The 23,848-nt window shown below is 36.5% G+C and overlaps 1 protein-coding gene across 1 annotated transcript; it reads right to left on the reverse strand.

The window, feature by feature from the left end:
- Nucleotides 1–7,283: 7,283 nt before the first annotated feature.
- Nucleotides 7,284–10,812, reverse strand: LOC149147836 (putative disease resistance protein At4g10780). Its single transcript, XM_089441247.1, has 2 exons — nt 10,388–10,812; nt 7,284–10,245 (listed from the first exon to the last, which is right to left on the reverse strand). Exon 2 carries the CDS (start codon nt 10,241–10,243, stop codon nt 7,421–7,423), a length of 2,823 nt encoding a protein of 940 aa, XP_089297373.1. The 5' UTR covers nt 10,244–10,245; nt 10,388–10,812; the 3' UTR covers nt 7,284–7,420.
- Nucleotides 10,813–23,848: the final 13,036 nt, after the last annotated feature.

The raw sequence follows: 23,848 nt of genomic DNA on the forward strand, positions 1-23,848 counted from the left end.
TTCTTTCTTATTCCATAGACTCTAACTGCAAGATAAAGAAAACACATTTTGTTTACCCCAACACGCCAACAAGTAGCAAGCCCCAACTATATAATATAAGAAAGTAGTAGGTATCCCAAAGGCCTGAAGGGGATCTAATGGAAAGAAGTGACTGTTGTCAGAAGCCTTCCAATCAATATATTAATATATACATATAGATTTATTATTATTTTAACTGGAAATATTCAATTAAATAATAAAATTTAATTACGTCTCTCCCAATCTAAATTTCTTATTAGCATAATTCACTACTTTCATACGTCTTGCATTTTTTAACAACACCGTAACATGTGGATTAATTTCCTTTTTGGTGCACAATATCTGCCTTTTAGGACAATATGGTGCACTGGCCCAACCCCATGTGGTGCACTAGCCCAACACCTACAGATCATTACGACAAATTAAGAAAAATAGAGAAAATGAAAGGTTGTACAAACCAGCATATTTTTCAAGCACTGGCCCAACCCCTACAGATCATTACGAAAAATTAAGAATAACAGAGAAGATGAAAGGTTGTACAAACCAACATATTTTTCAAACAACTAATCCAACATCAATACCTTAACATTTTCATGAAGATATCATATTGAGAACGTTTGAAAAATGGTGGAAAATTTGGGCACTAACTATCTCTCTTCTGCCAGGTGATGCGGAAAGAGTGATAAGATTTCACTGTTTTGAATTTTTTTTTGTTAAATCAGAAAAACCAATATTAATGGAGATATTGGTATTTTTTACTAAATTTTATGAAGTGACTAAATGTAGCTTTAACCATTCACTTTAAGATGCTTTTTATAATATAATTTTCAAAGTCTATTTAATATCTTCATTATCATAAAAACCAACCTATATCCATTTTAACTCCACTTCTACCACTCTTGGAGGGATGAAATCTATTTATCTCTCTCAGCACTTAGTAGACCCAGAATTAAGATGGAGATAAGCCGATAGAATTTCCCCTTTAAATAGTCTATGCTCACATGAATACCATGATATTACCATGGGTCAATACCATGGGTTATCATAAACCTGGAGCTTAAAAACTACTATTAGTAATTTATAAAAATTAATAAAATTAATAATTGATTTTTATTCTGTTTTTTTATTTTAACCAAATTAAAATGTTTAAGTGACATTAAATTACAAGATCCATTTTTACCCTTGATCTACCAAGCCCGAGGATCAAATATTTTTTCACTTTATGCTAGTTTGCATATCATGATATTTGATCCCTCATAGGACTTAGTAGATCCAGAGTAAAGATGGATCTATGCTGGTTTAATTCTCCCCTTTAAATAGCCTATATTCCACATGAATGCCATGGGTCAATACCAAGTGCCATCTTTTTTTTTATTAATACTAATATTAGGGTTAATAATGTTTTTTTGCATGGTATTAATAATAATTTGGCCCATGGTATTTGGCCCATAGTATTTGGCCTATAGGCTTCACCTAAATATAACACATTTTTTTAATGTTCTTAAATATAATGTGACTTCTGGAGTAAATATAGAAAAATGTTTTATTTATTTACCATACCTCTCGTTTATTTATATTTTTATTAATTTAACATACCTCTTTTATAAATATGGTATTTGGCCCATAGGATTCACTTAAATAAAACCTCTTTTTTGAGCCTTCTTAAATAGAAAGAGGGTTATGGACTAAATATAAAAAGAGGTTTTATTTATTTACCATACTCCACTTTATTTTTATTTTTATTTATTTACACGTAAATATAAGGTGACTTATGGAGTAAATATAAAAAAAATGTTTTCCATTATTCTTTATATGATTATGACTAAACAGATGCAAACTTGGAATATGGCAAGAACATTATTCAATCTTTAAATAAACATGAAAATAAGAGACTTGAATTTTTAAATAAAATGAATTATTCTTTTGTGACCATTTGTTCCAAAAAATAAGGTCATTTTCTCGAAATTAACCCCAATACCATGAAATACGGGAAAATGAAAGAAAAAAACCTTTTTTACACCGAATGTGGAGGGTGAAATAACTATCATAAATACCTATTCTTGAAAATTAGGGCGAATGGAAGGTTGTAACTCCTAATTTCAAGGGCTAAATTTACTTTTTTTACTCTCTCCCTTAAAATAAGGTGGGCTAACCTCCACACCTAATTTTTTTATAAAATAAATTTGAGACGATTTGTAACAATGTACTGTGATACAAAATATTCGCCCAATAAAAATATAAAACCCCTTAATTTCGCCCAAGGGCAAAAATTAACCCCTAAAATTTTCCATGGTCTCGGCCAAATCCAAGCCCTGGAGGACCGCTCTCCCAATGTTTCTCCGCGCTAGCCCACCTACATCCTGTTAGTGTCCCACAGGTCGAACAGTACCCACATCTGCATGCATGAGAATGATTTTAATTTAGTCTTTGAAACATTAAAAACACAAAAACATGTAGAAACTTGAAAAATCAAAAACACTTTGGTCAAACAATTTACCTATAGCACCCCATTGTGCTCTAACTGGTAGAATCAAGTCTGGATCTCCACGGAAATCCATCCCTCAGTATGGATGCTCCTCGATGACAAGGTGTTGTCGATCGAGCCAGCTAAACAATGCAGTGGAAAAAATGATTGTTGACTGACCCGCATTTCAAGCCATCAATTCGACCCACCTCTGCATACGTGGATCTCCAGGACTAGCTACACCCAGTGATACATGTTGTGATTGCATCAATGGGATTCTCTCTAAGGTAAAAGTGATTAAGATCGAAACATTGCAGAAATTCTTCATCTTACCACTTTTTTCCTTGGTCAGTTGTTCTTTCAATGAAGAAAGTACGGCCTCACACCAGTTGAATACTTTTGGCTCTAGACACTCAAGTGCATACCGCATATATGATCTGTTCGCCGAATGAAGTGTCACACTGCCAACCAACTTTTCAATTTTGAAGAGGATCGTTCTCAAAGGAAAATCACCTACATCCCTGACGTTTATTTTCCCATCCTTGCTCGGTTGTGTACCTAGCCGAAAAAACTGTCGAATGTAATCCCTCACTGATTCACCTCCATGGGCAAATCCAGAAAGTGAGATGGGGGCACCTCGCCTCGATAGTCCGGTAAGAAATTAAATATCAGCAATGGTAATAGGGACCATTTTTTCCCTTATGTGAAAAGTCTGATTTGTCAGATCCCATGCATGAACAAGGAACTGCAATAGTTCTATTTGTTGCCTCATTCCAGACAACTTGAAGTGTTTGAGTAACCCATAGATTTTTAGGGCCTCAACTGTACTCGGATTGTTTAGGGAAACCATGTCTTGTTCCTCATGCTCTCTTTCTTGCCATGTAATCGACATTCTGATCCAATGAAAGCCTGAAACCCAATCATAAGCTTAGTTAGGATCCTTTCCATGCAAAAAATAAGACAATTTTTGGAGCAAATAGCTAAATCAAATTTGGGAAACTCACCCAGTGTAGCCCAGGCACAGAGACAGTGCACAGAAGAGCGGGCAGCCTTCTATCAGGGTGTTCTTCAGCAAAGTTTTCAATGTGAAAGCTTGCGCTGATCCCAGGGCGAAAAAATCAAAACCCAGAGGCCCCAAAAAACCCTAAAACTTGCATGAAACAATAAAAGAATGACCTGAAAAGAAAGAGGAGGGGTAGATCTCCTCCCTAGTCCAGACGGCATGAGAAATGGTCCACAGAATCTCTCGCAATTAGCTGATGAATTTCGAGGTAAAAACCGAATGGTAAGTATCAAATGGTAAAAATTTTGTGGTAAAAACTTCTGTTATGTTTATTTCATGTTCATTAATCGAGTAAACATTAGTATTTGCCTATTTTTACCTATGAAACAGGTATTTTAATCCATTTGGTGATGTTTTGAGCAGGGTTTGCAGCTGACTTATAGAATTTGAAGTGCTCGATTGTAAATTGTACCTTTGACCACAGAGCATACTTTTATCTCTTTTTCGAGCTCTGTTAAATAACGAAAAAGAAACCCCCTTGGAGTCCTATTTAAGCTCTTTTCAGACTCTTGAAACATGAAAAGGTTGTCGAGAGCTTGTCCTTTTCAGCTCGTTAACGAATTGGAAACGACATCTACTCAGTATAAGTTTAACTCTTTTTCGAGCTAAGATAAATTAACTACGAAAAAGGAATACGTTGACCGAACATGGTCAGCAGGTTCTCTCTCGTATTGTTTTATGTTTTTTCGGACTTGAGAGACAAATCAACGAAAAATAACATGTGGAGTTTTCTTTTTGTCCCTTTTCAAACTCTCTAAACATGAAAAGGATAGAGTTATCTTTTCTGTTAAACTCATTAAAACATCAAATAGCGACAAACTTGTCCATCTAGACAATACTGAGTTTCACCTTCGCTAGACTCATTAAAACATCACATAGCGATGGATTCACCTGAAGGGTGGAATTATACAACAAGCATATGTTATCCTCCTCAAGCTTGATAAAAAATAAAGAGGTACTAGTTATTAATGACTGGGGAAAATGGAAAATGGGGGAAAACCACTTTATGGTAGCAGGTCGCTCTTGAACATGACATTTTCACTTCATCACCATGACTACTTGAGTTGGGTTATCAACTTGATGGTTATCATACCATCCATCACTTTGTTTTGAGTCAATGCGAGCAATTTATTTCAATGTCGTTGACATGTTCAAGAGAAGTCATCCAATTTAAATTCATCCTTTACAGTACCATAAACCTTCATTTTCATGACCACCATTTTTGAACCTTGTGTCGTTAGTCAAATTTCGTCTCCAAAATAATTACACTTGTTTCGTGCCCTTGATGTGGGATACATCAAGGCCCTTCTACGACGAGTCGCTTCTTGTCGATATCAGCACATTATCCAAGAAGTTGACTTAGAAACATCCTTCCAGTGCCTTGAGGCTTGCATACATCAATGGTAGGTTTCTCACTTCCGGCGATAGGTTGACATCACTGGCCTTCGACCGAAATACTTTGTATAGTGTTCGACATCAAATCATCCATTCATACCATGCAGAATGTACTGCAATACCTTGAGGATCATTATCATTATCGGTGATTTCTCTCGCATCTATCAACGGCTTACATCATTGGCCGGTAATCAGACAGTGTCTTCCCATGTTCGACTTCATATCACATATTCACATGGTTAGACTCGTACTTGAGAAAACGATTGAACGAGATAGAAGACCCTAGATCTAGTTGCATCTATTTAGGCTGTGATTTCAAGAGTACTAAATCATATGTACAATGGCTTTACATTGATGGTCATTCCGATCATGGGTATGTCTTCCCTCAGCAATTCATGTAAAAAATCAAAATATCATGATATATGTATTGTAATTGATGCAGGTCACCTTCCACTTAGAAACCTCTGTATCACATCGTAAAGCATTTCATTCAACATTAACATTTTTTCGACTTCATGCTTTAGAGGGCCGTTGTTACAGATCCATTTGAGCACATCACTCCCATCATCCAGGTCAATGTTTTAGGGCTCATCAAACCCTAATTTCAGTTGCTACATACCCTAAACAAGTCACCCTTTTGAATGCCTCATTCCCAAATAGTTTCATGACTTGAAGACATCCTGAAATGACCTCTAAAGGGACCAGCGCAGGTAGGCCCATGTAAGGGTGCACTACAGAGCAGTTGAGTCCATGCCAGGGTGCTCTACAGAGCACTTAGGCCCTCTTTCACCTGCGCTGGGCGAGATTGAATGAAATTCGCATAGTGTTTTGGGAATATTCTTATCTCTTGGAGTCATCTAGAAGTTTCCCTCACTTATCAATTCTTATGAGCTCGAAAATGGATGAGGAATGAGTTAAGATGCTTCCTATCCTCTCATCCCTTCCTCCATAGAACTAATTCTAAGTATGGAAGGCCATTCGATACTCCCATTTATGACATAATTTCCTTCATCCTCCTATAAATTGAACACTCATCTAAGTGATCAGGGGCTGGACTATCTTGAATTGTAAGGAGATAATGTTGCTATGAGAATTGATTTTGAGACAGGTATTGTTATGCTACAAGTTTGTCATGCTTTTGATGTGATGTGGATGGGATCAAAGATGGAGGAGTGACTTCAAATCAGAGTTGATGGTTGTAATTCCTTCTTCTATTTCAATAAAGTATTTGAACCTTTTTCCCTTATGCTTATCTTGTTATATGATGCTTATATGTGTGAATGTATCTGATTCCATTTATTTGTATTCAATAGATCTTCTGCTTTGATCAGTGCTTTGTCTTCTGTTGATGTTTACAGGTACTTCTTAAGCGTGTTAAGTACGGGAAGGAGCGACAGGATCAATACAAAGGAGACAAGAGGAAAGCGGAACTACAAATAGGTCTTCTCATTTTCTTTATCTTATCTCTTGCTTATAGGAAAAGGCTAAAGTGCTTTAAACTGTTGTTCTAGATATGGCTACTTATCTAGGGAATTAGCATTTATCCGTAGATACCAAATTTTCCAAAACAAGTTTTCATATATATCTGAGCATCTAATGTTCAAAATTAATGTTAGCATTAGTTTGTGTGAACATGAACTTTTTTGGTTTACCCATACTTATTCTAAGTTCGACTTCATATTTGCCTTGGTATGAGGCTAAATAAGATGAAAATTTCACTGTTCGTCAATAGAAAAAAGTTTTATACTTAATTGGTCAAAGAAATGTGGTGGGGACATCATATGTAACAAAGCATGGTTTATAAATTTTAAGGTATATGAATTTTTGTGCCAATTTATTAGACTAGATCGAAATCGATTACTATAGTCCTATGCCGTAGGCGGCAAGGACTAATAAGTATGAAATGTGTTCATATCTGTTGCCTTTTTTAACAAATATAAATGTTAAAAAACTTTAATTGTGAAAAAAATAAAAGCCAACATAGTAGTAATTTTGATGTCCACTCTTATAGTGGTGGCACATAATTTATTAATAATATCTAATTATTTTTGGACACAATAAAAATGATATTTTAAAAAATAATAATAATAAAATTATATTAACCCAATATCAAATAGCATTGCTTAACATTAATGATTGATTACGGATTAGAATGTGTATATATATATTTCAAAATTATCAAATATTAAGGAGAGTCAAATTTAATACATTTTATAAGAGGTTTACATTTCCAAAAAATTGATTCTTCTTTATATTTAATAAACTCCAAATTGAAATGAACGTAAAAAATTAGATACAATTATAACATCTATCACAACCATAACAATATATTAATTCAAAAAATTAAAAATCTATTTCCTCAAAAAAATACTTTGTATTTCATCATTAAACTTTTATACATATGTGCCGTCCAGCTTAAGCAAAAAATATTAATTTACAACATTCTATCCCATCCCCATAAAAAGCTTTGAAATAGGCATCTATGATCCGGAGGCTATACCTTTTAACTTGCCTGTTTGACTGAGGTGCTTTACTTTATCTTTCCAGCTTAAACCTGTTGTGGCTTTAAATTTATTTGAAAGGCAGACTTCTATGTTATCATCCTCCCATGTTAGTGCTTCCCACCAATCTTTCTCTGCGTCTATCTCTTTCAGTTTCGGTAGTTTTTCAAATCCATTTGGCAATCTCTTCAATAACGGGCAACGTGATAACTTTAAGAATTGGAGAGCAGGCATTGCTTCTTCATTCCAGAGAACATTTGATGAGCAGCTTGTCATACTCTCTAACAATGGCAAATCTTGGAGATGCAAATTCTCGAGCATTGGAAATCCACTTGCGCTTCCCCACATTCCTATTCTTAATTCCCTCAACTTAATGCACATTCTTAATGACAATACCTTTAAATTTGGCAGTCTCTCTAAAGGAGGAAGCTCAGATAATTGGTAACAGTCATACAGATTTAGCTTCTCCAGTTGTTCAAAATTACAAATGCAATTAGGCAACTTTATCCCCTGGTAAAATCCAAGATTCAGTACTTGGAGTTTCTTCATGCTTTGCATATCTTCTGGAAGATCCTGCATTACTACATTATGTTGCTTCACATCAAATTTCAGTGTCAAGTGCCTCATCTCCAACCAAGCTGCCATTGTAGCCACTTTAACCCCTGACCTCATTCCATTTGTGTTCATTCCTGGCTTGACAAGCACACTCAGCTCAATCAAATATGGTAAATTTGATAGATCCTTCAGACTACAAACACTACTGTTAGGATCCTCCACTCTCAAAATACTCCTAACCCCTGTCATCAATTCTAGCTTTTCCAGCGAAGTAAGTTGAGAGAGTTCACGTGGAATCCCTGCTAATTTTCCACACCCGTCTAAATTTAAATGCTTGAGATTTTGAAGCTCTCCAATCCCACATGGCAATGACCTTAACTCTCCACAGCAGAAAAGATGCAAAAATTGAAGCTGAGAAAGATGGCTTACCTCTTCAGGCAAATCCTTTATTGATGTGTAGCTCAACCGAAGAAACTCTAGCTGTCTGAGGTGACACACTGATATTGGCAAGGATTCTATTTTGGTGCGGGACAGATCCAAAACCCTGAGAGAGGTGAGATTGGTTAAAAAACCATTTGGAACTTTGTTTAAGCTCTCATTTTGCGCCAAGATCAAAGTGACAAGATTGGGGCATGTGAAATCTGTGGGTAGGGAGGGAATATTATTATAACCAATTGCTATTCTTTTGCAATGGTCAATCCCCGGTTCAACAGGAAACTTTTGGAGCTTCTGGCTTGTCCTGAACAAACAATTCTCTTCGGTTTCAGCAATATGAATTGCCATCTCGCGCAGAACATCATGAACCTTTATCCACACCATATCCGTGCCAACTTTCTCAAACAAGCAACGCTCTGCAAGAAAATTTACATACCTGAGCCCCGAGTCCATCAGAGAATTTGTCCCTCTGCTATTGACCAAGCCTTCCGCTATCCACATCTCCACCAATCTCTCCACATGAATGTTTTCATCTTCCACAAAAGTACCACAATATAGGAAACAAGCCTTGAAGTTAGAATCAGGCAAATGATCATAACTTAATTTTAGTGGCTCATAGAGATCTTGCTGGATACCACCGTAAGTAGTTACAAAGACAGGATCCACATTTTTCATATGAGTCAAAGCACGATCCCACTCCTTTACATCAGTAATACTGGTCATGGCTGCCGCCACAACCTTTAAGGCCAGGGGCAAACCTTTACACTTTCCTGCAATTTGTCTCGCTATATCTTCTATATTTCTTCTGGGAGCACCACCGGTTTTGAAAGCAACAGAGTAAAACAGCTGCCAGGCCTCATCAGAGGATAGGGGTTCTATTGGTATGGAGTAGTCATTTGCCCCCATTCTTCGAATCACATCTATACTCCTAGTGGAAATTACAACTCTGCTACCTTCAGCATTCACTAATGGGATGCCCACTTCTTCCATATGGAGTGGACTCCACATATCATCCAAAATCAAAAGAAATTTCTTTGTTTTCAGCCATGCATAGATCCTCATCTTTTGCATCACCGAGTTAGAACTGCTACCCAGCTCTAAATTGATTGCCTCGGCAATTTTTCTCTGCAAGTCTAGAATGTTACAGTTTTGAGAAACCGTTATCCAAATAACAAATTCGAACACATTACCTATTCTGTAGGCATTGTAGATTATTTCCAGCAACGATGTTTTGCCAACGCCCGGCATGCCATACACACCAATGACGCGAGCTTGATGATCCTCCGCATTAATCCATTGCTTCAGCTGCATCTCCGCGGATCGAATACCGGACCCCACAAAGCCCGACTCTGGCACTGGCTGAAGAAACGCCTCTGCAGTTAACGGTGCCGACGAAGCACTCTGTTGAGCATTGCGGAATATTGAGAAGTCCCGTTCAAGAGGGATACAGAGTTGATCGAAATTTGTGTTCCATTCTCTAATTTGTTTCGAGGCTCTGGGCTTGCAGAGGAGAAAATATAAACATGGTTTCTGTGCTTGGGCGCGCTCCATGATGCGTCTCCCATCTTCAAGGGAATGTTGGAGCATTTGCAGCCAACCATTTATAGTGTCCGGTCGACTTCTTTGATTGTGTTGAAATTGACTGCTAATGTCCTGTAACAGCACCTTCATACGGCTCAGGTTATCTTGTAGAAGTTGATTATTTCGATCCAAATGAACAACATCGTCTATGAGTTGGATAAGTGGAACAATAGCCACGCTACCAAGGCTGCTTAAAGCGTTAGCCGCTGCTCCAGTCCAGACGGCTTCCATGGCTTTGGCAATGTCAAACCAAACCAAATCAAACCAACAGATCAGAGCATAAATATAACACAGCAGATTTATACTTATAGAAAGAGAAATGGAGAAACAACAAGATTACTCAGTCAGAAACAGTCGAATAGATAAAATAATCACCGGAGAACAGAAATCACTTTGCATAACAGCCTTGGGGTTTGGCTTTGTTTTCTAGCCAGAGAAATTATAAATTTGGCTTTGTTGTCTAGCCAGAGAAATTATAAATTTATAGAGGCAGAAGTAAGATCTAAAACGCTGTATGTGATTCAGATGGAGATCTGGAATGATCTAGAAACTAATAGTCGTGTCGAAAAATCTAGACCTACTAAAAGATCTAGACCTACTAACAGTGTAAAAACTAATAACGATGTTGAAAGATCTACTAACAATATAGAAAGATCTAGAATCCTGGAGATCTAAAAATATCTAAATAAAAAAATGTAGAATCTTACATGAATTTTAGCTTCACATTTAACAGTAACCTGAGGAAAATTTTGGGAAAAAAACCTAAAGCGGACTGGATAAAGGAATGAACAGGGCTAGGCTCCCCTCTATATTGGACCGCCAGCTATGGCCGTTTATTTTATTTTATTTGTGTCAGGCATCTTATGCCTTTGTTCCGGCGTCCCGACAATCATATGAGAAAGTTAAAGATAAAGCTAAAGCTGAAAGTGGAACCTAATTTCCTCTACCTAATATGCTATGAGAAAGTAAAAGATAAAGCTAAAGCATAAAGTGGAAAATAATTTCCTGTACCTAATATGCTCTGTGAAGATGCTCGGACACAGAATAAAAGAAAAATTAAAAACGAAAGAATTTCGGAAAAACATTTCCTGTACCAATCAATATATGGATGCTCGTAATAGGGTTTTCAATAAAAATTTAAATCGATACACTTTTGTCTGTAGGGATAATGCTTTGAATTTTTTTATATTTTAACCGGAGAGAGCTGTGAAACAGCTAGCCAATGAAAACCGCTGTATTTTGTAACAAAATACATTAAACCATGCTTTACGGTTTGAATCAATGCTAGAGCCATCCAGCTTTTGGCCAAGTTAGAGTTCCAAATATTTTACACTAAGTGGGAATTTAGTTGGATTGTCTCTTTTTTTTCCAATATTTTTTAAATGCTTCTGGTCTGTTTTTGCTCACCTTTAACTTACTATACAGGAGCTAAACAAGATCATCAAGGAGGACAGGACATCTATACGCAGTTCATCCAGGTTGGGTCAATACTCTAAGATGGTTACGTCCAAAGATGGCCTACGACCTTCTACGCTGAGCACTTCTTGGAGTTGAGATACGGGCTCATTGTTTGACCCAAGTATACGTTTCACCCCTGGATGCATGCTCTTTGCATTCCTCTAGGCCAGTTCAGAGTAAGTTCTCATAGACTTCGGGTAGAGACAGAGCACCAGGTGGATAGACTACACAAAATCTGTCATGGATGTCATTTACAGGAAGTGGAGACTGAGGTGCACTTCATTCTTGGATGTCCCGTCTACTATGAGATCAGAGGAAGGTTTCATTGTTTGTTTAGAGATTTTCGGACTCTCGCCGACTTTTTCAGGTATCCCGATTAGAGATGTTTCGCTATATATGCAAGCTATGTTACCAGAAACGAGAAACCGGAAACGAAACGAGAAACGACAACAAGACGAGAAACGAAGTTTGGAGGTTTCGCATTCAAGAAACGAGGAGAGAGAAAAAACAAGAAAAATGTGAAAAACATAAAACAAAGCACACATCATCCACATTCTCCAATAATGTGGTTCATACGTAGTTGCTCATAGGCTTTTGTTGCTCACATAAACCATTCTAGAATATTCATAGTGAGAAACAAAGCTTGTGTTGCTTACATAGTTTATTCTCAAATACCCAAGTTTGATCCTCTCATACTGAAGAAACCCTTGGCATTGAACTCAAGCTTGATTTCACCTTTCCACTTCCACTTGATTTGGACCTAGTGAGAGTGGGATTTTTTTGAAGGCCATATCCCTAGAAATTTCTTGATGAGTACACGATCTCGCATATTGTGTGTATATTCTCCCATATTATTTGAGCGGCCCTCAAATTTGGGCTATATTGTAGTATTTGCTAAGCAACTACTAGGATGTAGTTTCCCTAGTGGGTAATAGGATGGTGAAGATTAAATTGAGCTCCATTGGGATTGGGGAATTGAGCCAAAAGTAGAGGGTTGTTTAGAACTATTACTACCTTCAACTATCTTACTATAGGAATAAGTGTTACTCCCTCCAGCATAGAAAAAAAGGAAGGGTTGAAAACCCTACAACTAGACAAAACCTAAAAAAAATTACCATCAAACTTTATCGTTAACTCAGTGTAATAACAATTAATCTTTATAATAATAAAAATAATATATAATGTAACCGTGTGCATTTAAATTTATAGTTTTGTATAAAAAGACAAATTTTAAATATTAAATACAATAAAACTATATAAAAAACTCTACACTACATACACTTTTAAATAAACTAACACAAAAATTAAGAAAAAATAATTAGAACATTAAAAAACATAACATAACAATAGACAACACATCCCAATAATATAATTTTAACAAACAAAATCCATAAATAGACAATTTTGTTTAAGAAATTTTAGACTAAGTACAATAGACCATGAAACCGCCTCTAAAAACTATCCACAAAACCAACCTTCATTTTTTTAGATTGGGCTCAACGTTACATTAAAACCAACATTAGCAACATTTCTAGGAAAACCAATCTTGCCTTTTTTATTGTGCTCAACGTCCAATTGAAATGAGACCAGCATTACAAAAATGAGATCAGCATTACAACGGAACCAGAACAACATTTCTCAGAAAACGGTGTCAAAAAACAATTCGTTTCTGGAGAAACCGGTTTCTGTATTGAAAAACGAAAACGACCGTACAAAACAGCGTTTTCTGTACCGTTCCGTTTTCTTTGCGTTTTTTTTTGGAAACGAATGCTCCTGTAACGTTTCTGGTAACAGAGTATGCAAGAGGTTCTCAGGGTCCGAGCAGATATTCTTCAGCGTCCCATCAAACCAAACCCCACACAGAAGATCACAACATGTTTCACAACATTTTTCAGGGTATTACCTACACACAGGGGCACTATGAGACCGATTGATACCAGTACATATCCAGACTCTAGATCGGTGAGGATCAATGGGACCTCACCCCGCCACATGAGATCTCAGCAGCAGATTCGTCTCAGATCCGTTCCTGGGAGACGGACTAGGTTCTCCATACAGTCTGCACGGGCTCTTCATTGGACCAGCAGAGTTTGTTGAGTTTCTTCAGTGTTCTTCATTCAGTGTTAGGAGAGATGGGTTTGATCCTCAAACCTATTAGCCCCTGAATCTTCTCTGCTAGGGCCAGATGTTGATTTACTTCATGCATTGTAATATTGATTTACTTCATGCATTGTATCTTTATAGAACACGGTTTAATTCTCCGGTTTTCTATGGACATCTTTGTACTCAACAGTTCCTTTGACCTACTTTATGGTCATTAGTTTGACATAAATATAATTATCTTATCTTAAAGATGCCTCCAGAATTTTTTAAAGATTTTATAATGGTTTTTTAATTGAAAACGTGTTAGCATGTTTGTGTGATTGGGTTGGGAATTTTTCTATTGTGTATATTTTAAAATTAGAAAAGACACAAACGTTTTTAATCATCATTCTCTGTTTTAAAGTTGTACCAGAATAAACAAGTATATCAGAAAATTTGCCCTCACCTTGAAAACTGTATTCCTTCTGAAATTACCAGCCACATAAAGACCTAATTTCACATGGTCCGAAGGGCATTCGTATGTACCAAAAGAAAATTCCGATTCGCTGACGATTGCCGCACAGTCCGCTTTTAAACACAAAAAGAATTATAATTTAGACCGTTTGTGATCACCGATCCTCCATGACACAGAAGATGAAGCGGCAGATATCACGGCCTGGAGAAAATCTCAAACGAGGATGCGTACGAACTACTTCAGGCTGCATTAGGGGTTCCCATTGACAGACTCATGGATTTCTGGCTTAAAAATATGAGTTGTTTTCGTTTGAGAGATTTTGTCAAACATGTCGAGGGCATACTCGGAAACTCCACTAAAAAATGTAGAATGTGGGTTTACAAGCACGACAAACTGTGGAAGTTTGGCACTATTCAATAATGAAAGATTACCATAGAATATGTCGCTGTCCATAAAGGAATTAATGTTGTTGAGATTTCTGAACTTGAATTTGTTTCGCAGGACAGTGGATTTTACTATTTTGACAGCCAGATAAACAACCAAATTGCAACAGTGGTTTTATCTCTGATTCTATGGGGTAGCGTTCTTCCTGTACATTTTGTATGTGACACCATGAATCCTCATGACATTTTCTAAGGTTGGCAGATCGGCGTTCAATAAATATGGCTGTGCTGGTTTAGTCAACTATTTCAGGGGTTGCTCCATCTTCTATAATGCACATTTGTCTTAATAAGCGAGCCGCATGGAGACACTTAAAACACCCTTTGTTTTAATAACAACCTTTGTTTTTATTGCCACAGTCTAAACATACTGTTTTTCTGGCAAAATTATAGAAATTCAGGTAAGATTTTGATAAAATTTGATTGGGAATTTTGTAAATCCAAATTATATCTGTCAAACTTCAAGATATTGGATACTCTAAATGTTTTTGATGGTACCCCATTCCGTCATTTTTGAAGTCTGGATATCCTTCTTCCTTTTTATTTTTAAACCATTTTCATAAAAATACTTAAAATACTTACATTGTATATTATAAAATTTAAAATAAAATAAAAATTCAAAATTATAATTTTTTTCTCTCACATATATATATATAAATCAAAGTATTAGTACATTTAAATGTATATTATATTTGTCATTATTTTCAAATGTAAAAATTAGAAGAATCAAGTTAGGACAAATTTAATTTCAAACCTTCCCCATCTATTTTCAAACATTAAATGGTATTCAGAGATCAAAACTTTTTTACCTTTAACTTGAATTTATTGACACTAATCTACACTTAGAAATATTTCCAACAATACAAAGATTGTGTCAATTAGAGTTCATATTTAAAATTTATGTCTCCCATAAGTTTACTTACCATGTTGACCACCATGGTATGAGAAGATGACACATCAACCCTTCTTATTCATGCGTATAGGGCTAGCTGCATGTCGATTTTCAAAAAGAATCTAAAAGGTTCAAAACCATAACTCTAATTATTGTTGTGTGTTTTTCTATTCTTTATTTTTTGCATTTCAACTATTGCACACATTTAAGCATAAAACCAATAATTAAAGAATTTGAGATCTAGGGGAAATTAACCTTCACAACAACGATTCCAATATTTTCTTAGATATGTTCTAACTAATTATTCCGATGGAATATCCATGGTAATTTATATATCATATCATTATCAGAGCATTTTTCTTTGGAAAATTTTGAGGGAAGTTGTAGCGATCCAAGAACTAGTTTAAGAAAAAAGTCACAAACCCCTAGCCATGGTCAATGAATCTGTTCACAATATCCCTTAAGATCCAATAAAAGAAATATTTGTGAGGTTGGAAGCACAACTTACTGACATCAATCACAATATGAACTTCCTCATGGTCACTCTAGCAAACAAACTTGGACATTTTGAGGAGGTCGGAGGTTCTAAATCAAAGATTGGATCAGAGGGAAAACCAACAGATAATGAAGGCCCCAAAAAGGAATTGAGGAAAAACTAGAGAAGAAGCAATCAAGTTTGAGTGCCATTAACCCCTCACGATCCTTACTCAAGATGGAAGCAAAAGTGGACATTAAGCCATACCAAGGTGAGATCGATGCATTAAAACTGAATTATTGATTGCAACAATGATCCACATTGGATCATTATATTATTTTTCATCCATCTCAATGCTTTTACAGTGGAAAAAGTGGAGGAATCAACGCACATGACCATTTTTACCAACAGGTCCGAGTTTGGAAAATTGGGGTATGAAACCTTCTAAAAGTAGTTTGAGAAATCAAATTGCATTTTTTGTGGGTAAAATTTTTCAATTTTAATGCAACACCTTTTATCACTATTGTACATATAAATACCTTTCCAATGACGTAAGAATCACCTTAATCAGATCCATATGCAAAAGTTATGTCACTTAGAAGTGAGCCTTCTTGTTTTTACCATCATAATTCAAGAGAGTGCCATGTCAACCACCATAATTCATGGAAAATGGCTAGCCACGTGATTGTGATGTAGAAGTCTCTAGAAGAATCCATATTGTAGTTTTAGTTAAGAATTGAAGGAGTCAAACTTAATCACTAGTAGACTATCAGGTTGTGTTGTAACCAAGCCACTAGGACGAAAAGGTGTTCCATTCTATTGGAGTGCATTTTGTTCTGTAGATAAACATAGTAGTTGAGATGATCCAGGTGGATGTTGGTGGCCACCCACTTATCCCACTTGGACCCCCACAACTGTCTCTTTCAATTTTTCAGTTTCCTCAATTGTAGTACAGTTTACTATTTTTAGTATTTTTTCGGGTCCTAAACTTCCGGAGCCATTTTGAGGCCCTAAATGATGTTTTTTTGGCAATCTACCGCCAACAATTTTTGAATAAAATTGCCTTTTCCATTGTATTCCTCGGAGAGATCTTTCCAACAGGGTATCATGTGCGTCAAACAGAGATAAAATGACCAAGTCATGACCTCGGGAAGTTGGTTGTCCAACTAAGCCCAACAAGGCCCATAAACTCTTGGTGTTACATCTCCTCGGGTTAGGGTTTTTGTTGTTTAGGGTTTGCTCTTATTGTTTAAAATAAAAAGGCCCTTAAGCCTCATTGTAACGAAGTTCAGAGACATGTAGCCACCACATCTCTTCTCAGAGATAAGCTACTATCGTTGAGGTAGTTTATTTCCATTTCTGTTTATAAGCATATTTCAGTATTTTACATTAATGAAATAAAGTATTATTTCTGTTGCGTCTCTATATTTATGGTTATCTTTGTAATTTTTTGTGTTCTTATTTAAATCTGGATCAGTGGTATCAGAGAAGTCTGCTCTTTCTCTGTTTTTCTTTGCATGTCCCCAATGAAATTGGGATATAAGGAGTTAGGGCTTGAACTAGTCGAACCTTTGCAAGACTAGCCTCGCAAATCCTGATAGCCTCGCATGGCGGATGAAAAGAAAGACGAGGGGGCAGGAGATCCTATCAAAATCTTGCTCGAAGAAGCCCTTGAGTGACAAAGGAACGTGATGATGGACAACTTTGCCCAGATCCTCTAGTGGCTACCCAGGGGTGACACATCTACTACTAACAGCTACTTCGGAAACGCCACACCTTTAAGGTACAAGTTAACTTTGAAATCCCCATATTCAAGGGGTCAGATAGATGCAAATGTCATAGATAAATGGTTAAATCTACTAGAAGGGTATTTTTTTGGTCATGATTTTTCCAGCCGAGAATCATTTTTGCACTTCTCAAAGCCGCCCCCCATGTAAGGACTGGTGGGAAACCTATTGTGAGCAGAAGGATGAAAATACGGGCTCATTGTTTTCAGCCGCACCCACTTGGAATTCATTCTGGGATGCCATCAAGGAGCAGTACTACCCTATCAGAAGCTAGGAGGATAAATATATCAAGTGGACCACATTGCGGCAGGGAAGGGACCAAGACGTGTCGGAGTTTACCAATATTTTTTATACCCTTCGCACAAAGTTGGTATCAAGGATTCTAAGCAGAATTTGGTACTCAAATACCGCGGCTGCCTACATAGGTACATCCAGGACGAGATGGAGAACCTGGACATCTCCTCACTCAACACGGCATACTGCTACGTTGTCAAGATCGAACAAAAGTTTAAACAAAAGAAGCGAGACTTTGGATCTGTGAATCAGAAGCAAGGGAACGGCTTCCCCAAATCACAGAACCAAGGAAAAAGCCAAGATGGTGTGACCCAAGACAACTTGTCAAAGCTGCAAGAAAAGAACACCACCACGAAGTCAAAGAAGGACACAGGAAAGTGGTGTGAGTTCCATAAGAGCCCCACTCATAACACAAGTGAGTGTCGGACCAAGCAGTCACTGGTGGCCAAGTTGAAGGCTTCAGAATCAGATGCATGTTCTGACCCTGAGTCAGAACTCGACAAGAGGAATGACAAAGGGAAGCAGATCATTGATGCGGAGCCCAGCACCACTATTGCCACTGCCAAGATCCAAAAGAATGAGCCTGAAGATCCAGAGGAGGGGAAGCATCTTTTCCACTCACAAATGTGGGTGAAGGGTTCGCCACTGCAATTCATTGTTGACAAAGGCAGCCAAAATAACCTCATTTCAGCAAAGGTCATGAAGCAGTTGGGCCTACCGACTACACTACACCCACAGTCGGACAGTATTGGGTGGCTTCACCAAGGACGAGATCTTTGAGTCCGCCAGAAGTGTCGTCTTCCCTACAACATCAAGCCCTTCATAGATGAGGTATTGTGTGATGCTGCACCTCTTGACGTTTGTGATGTATTATTAGGCCAACCATACTTGTGGAAGCGACATGTTGTGTATGATTCAAGGCCTCACACTGTTACTATTTATTTGGGTAATTCATTATATAGGATACTGGAGGTAGCCCCACCTCTACCTCTTTGATCTCTGCTAAGAAATGCAGCAAGATCATCTCCCAGACTAGGAAATTGATTTTGTGTCTGGTTCGCTCCCAAAGTAAGGGGAAGATCATCGACACATCCATGACCCCCGAGAAGGGTTCCTCCATGCAATAGTAGCAGCAGATGGATATGATCATGAAAGAATACAAGAACATATTCTCCTCACACATAGGGATATCGTTACACTATCAAGTCAAGGATTCATTCGATTTGACTCCTAGAGCACCCCTACCCAATGGGTCGATATATCGCCACTCCATTCTGGAAAATGCCAAGTACAATCAGCAACATGGTAAGCATCAGGTACCACACAAGTTTCAAGTGGGCAACAAAGGCTGGTTGCATCTGCAGAAAGAACACGTTACAAGATCCCATCGGAAGCTCAGACCACTCCGATATGGCCCTTACATCATTACCAAGGTTGTGGGAAACAATGCTTTGGAGCATAACATTCCCCCATTCTTTGTCTTGCACCGAGTGTTCAATTTGGATCACCCTCAACCATGCTTCCCACCATTATTGGACACATCAAAGATTGCATAACAACTCACCAGGGACCAAGTTCAGCAGAAGTTTCCCCATCGCATGGAGGCACTCAATGCAATGGGGACCATTGCTTCCTAAGGGGGGAGGAATGATCCAGGTGGATGTTGGTGGCCACCCACCTATCCCACTTAGACCCCCACAACTACCTCTTTCAGTTTTTCAGTTTCCTTAATTGTAGCACAATTTACTATTTTTAGTAGTTTTTCAGGTCCTAAACTTCCAGAGCCGTTTTGAGGCCCTAAACGATGTTATTTTGCTAATCTACCACTAATGATTTTTTTATAAAATATCCTTTTCCATTGTAGTCCTTGGAGAGATCTTTCAAACAGGGTATCATGCGTGTCAAACAAAGATAGAATGACGAAGTCACGACCCGGGAAGTTGGCTGTCCAACTAACCCCAATGGGGCGCATAAACTCTTGGTGTTACATCTTCTCGGGTTAGTGTTTTGGTTGTTTAGGGTTTTATCTTATTGTTCAATAATAAAAATGCCCTTGAGCTTCATTGTAATGCAGTTCAGAGGCATGTAGCCACCACATCTCTTCTCAGAGATAAGCTACCATCATCGAGCTAGTTTATTTCCATTTCTGTTTGTAAGCATATTCCAGTATTTTACATTAATGAAATGAAGTGTTATTTCCACTACATCTCTATGCTTATGGTTATCTATATAATTTGTTGCGTTCCTGTTTAAATCTAGATCATGAGAGTAGGTAGAGAGAGAGAAAATAGAGAGGGTTTGTGCACTATAACATCCCTTGGGCCACATGCTTCACTTATTTGTACTTGCATTTATTTTACATTTAGAGAAAGAGAGTAGAGTAGCTTCACCTTCCAATTATGTTTTCTCCCAAAAGGGTTTCCTAGGTTATATCTTGTGTAAATTTGTTGTTTATGATTTTTATATTTTTGTTCTCTATTTTCTACATAATTATAATTTTCATGCATATGCCATAAATAGTAATTAACATATCCATAAATCTAAGTAGAAATCAACCTTCATAGTGTAGATTTCATATTTTCTAATATATTTTAGTAGAATTGTTATGACGAATCACTGTGATATCCCCTGACTTAGTCTTAGATGTGAATATTGTATATGTCAAAGTGTGTTGATATTGTGACTCTAAGACTTATATAAAATGGGTTTATCAGTGTTTTGTTACTAATAGTTACTTTATGTAAATATGTTTTATCAAGTTATTAATAAAATATGGAAAATAATGTTGAGTCTACAAATGGATAAAGAGAAGTTATGGACTGCGAGCCATTGGTTGGATTTAATTACCATTGGATAATGTAAGACCTAACCATCTAATTTGAGGATTGGATTATTAAATTATAGAAAATGTATTGATCAATAACTCTCATAGGAAGATAGGACATTGTCTTAGGAAGTTGGGGAGAGTGGAGCTCATTAATGAGAAAAGTAACTACCTGCCACCTAATGGATAAGGGAGGAGGTAGTTACTAACTGCCAATAGAATCCTGGAATAGGGTCTTTTTTTTCCTATATTGTAGTTAGACTGACGTTGTGAATAACTAAAGTGAGGAGGTATAATGGACAGAAAGGAAAGAAAGCAACAAAATGTTTTGTTGACTTGTAGTCCATTGAAGCTCAGGCAGACTCATCTAGGAGGGAGAGTCAAGGTTGGGAGGAGCCTTGTAGCTCCAATATTATTTTCGAAGGAAAAAAATTATCAATTCAATATTCTAAACAATTTTTTATTTGTTTTATACTGAGTGTTTTTATATGTAGCATAAGTGTTACTATATTTTGTGCAAATTTTCTTAATGTTTTATTCATGCAAGTGAAAAAGAAGACATAAATATATCCTTTAAGTATTATACACAAAGTAGAGTAGAACATGTTATAAATGACTTAATAGAATATGATTTCATATTTACTATAATTCCATGACAAGCATCTACTTTTTGATTGCATGGAAATTTCAAATTAGAATTTCTAGATACATGCAAACATGAAAAATTAAAACAAAAACTTACATATTTGAAATAAAATAGTTGCATAGGGTACGTTAGTAGCACCCTTTCCTTGTATACAAATCTAGTGAAAATAAGATTGTAATTATAAAATTAAATCAATACAATGGTGAAGACGAACTGGCTTAATACCTCAGAAATAATTCAATTTTGAGTCATGCCCCTATGTCAAATGAACTTAATTATAAATAGATAAGAGTATATATAGATAGTTTTTGAATGGAAAATAAAAGAAGTTATAGGTTATATAGTTTAAGGGATTAAACCCTTTAGGTGGTCAAAACAGAAACTCAGTAAACAAAGTCACTTATAAGGAATCATAGATTAACCAAAATGGTCAATTATGACACATATCATAAATAGAAAGAGAAGAATACTCATGGACTAAAGGTTTAGAACCGTATTCAATATAATAATCCCTTTTAAATTATTAGGAAAATACTCAACACACAATATGGGTTTTACGAAAAAGAAAAATTGTTATCCAGAATGGTCGAAAAGACCTATGTGACAACATGTAACAGTAATGTAACCCATTGACTAAAAGCTCCAACCATGTTCATTTTAAATAATTACAAATCAAAGACATTTTCCTTTAACCTTGAATTACCCTCATGATAATGTTCTTCATAGCATCCATGGTAACTAATTTTAAAATATAACTCTATCCTCGACGACATCAACCACATACATAAGAAGTGACCATGAGCTCAGGAGCCACCGACCTATAAGGGAGGAGCCGAAAATCACCAAGGGATTGGAAAGGTTTTGCAACTAGTATCAGGAAAAAACTTTTGAAACACGCCAAAGTATAATTGTACCTGTGAATTTTCAGCATTACCAAAATATAGGTGGTGGTTGGTAAAAAGGGAAACAAGATTAACAAAGAATCAATAAAATATTCGGTACCCACATTACCTAAATAAAATCCCATGTTTGAGGACCTATATTCTTTACTTGCAACATAATACAAATCTCGTCAAAAGCATTTGCAAATGAATTTCTCAAAATTAACAAGTTCAAGTAGGGTTAAAACCTTGCGAAGGAATAAAATTTCTATATAAGGAAAAATGGCAATAATTAATATATATATATATATATATAAAACTGTGGCCATAACTAAAAAAAATTATGCCAAGGTTTATCCATGGCTAAACAAAACTATGGCATGCTAGGGTTTTAGTTTTGAAACCCCAATCTCAGAAAATGACCAAGAAATAACTAGGTAATGTAAGGAACATACAAAGGGGGTTTTCCCTTTAAAGTAATAATAAGAACTTTACTTTTAGAAAGAAAAACCTTGCCTAGAGAAGGCTAGAAATGACTCCACATTTCTGTTATAATCCAACATACAAAAGAGAGAAGGTTAATTTAAAACCATGGATTGCATTGCAAACTAGAAGATGTTGTACACAAAGAAAACAGAGAAAAAAAGAAGAGAATACTTAGAGTAAAAAGGAGAAATAAAGATAATCCCTTGCAAAAAGGTTTATTTAAACTTCAATCCAGCTAAGGAAGCTACTTGTATGTGATAGAGTCTGAGCAGAGCCTCGTCATGCTTGGGAAATACTCCCTACCAATCCTCAAAAAGACTCCAAGTAGAACAAAAAATGGGTCAAATTAATGATACAAGTAAATAATAGAAGAAAAATAAAAAACCCCTAAAATAGACTTCATACTTTTCTACTTACCAGATACATATGGATTTGTAATATATCCTTGTCAAGGTGAAAGAATTAAGCCTATATAATGACAAAGTTACAAGTATCCACAAGTTAACAATGAACAACAAAATGAAAAACCCAGTCATGGTGAAGAGCAATGTTCTTTCAGAAATCCTAAAGAGAAATGACCAAGTGAATCGGACGAGGGAAGGTTTTTATCACTTGTTGATGAGGAAAAGTGACCCAACAACAATTAGGGGTCTCCCCAGTGTGAAGTCCCAATTAGACCTCCCACCATTTGAGATAGGAGCCCCATCTAGTATGTGGGCCCAACTGCCACCATGTATGTTTTACTCCTAGCTAGAAAATGTTGAGATGTTTGAGCGAGGGTAAGAATGAAATTCCCGAAGAAAGGAGACAAGATCAATTCATGATTGATAACCTACATAATGAAATACAAGAATGTAACAACAAAACGATAAGAATAAGCATGCCTCAAGAAGGGTTAATGAGCTAAAACCATCTCAGACATACATGAATAGGAAAGTGCCAAAAGTTGATTGCAAATCATTTCAAAATAAGTTACCGATATAGCGTGAAATAAGAAAGCAAATATTCAAAGTGAACAATCAAGCCATAAGCCATGAATTAATTCATTAACATATCGCCCACATGAAAGAACACATACAAATACAATGGAAATACG

The sequence above is a fragment of the Pinus tabuliformis genome, chromosome 9, assembly GCF_031772625.1.
Source record: "Pinus tabuliformis cultivar Carrire ecotype Pingquan chromosome 9, CPIR1, whole genome shotgun sequence".
Classification (NCBI taxonomy): Eukaryota; Viridiplantae; Streptophyta; class Pinopsida; order Pinales; family Pinaceae; genus Pinus; species Pinus tabuliformis.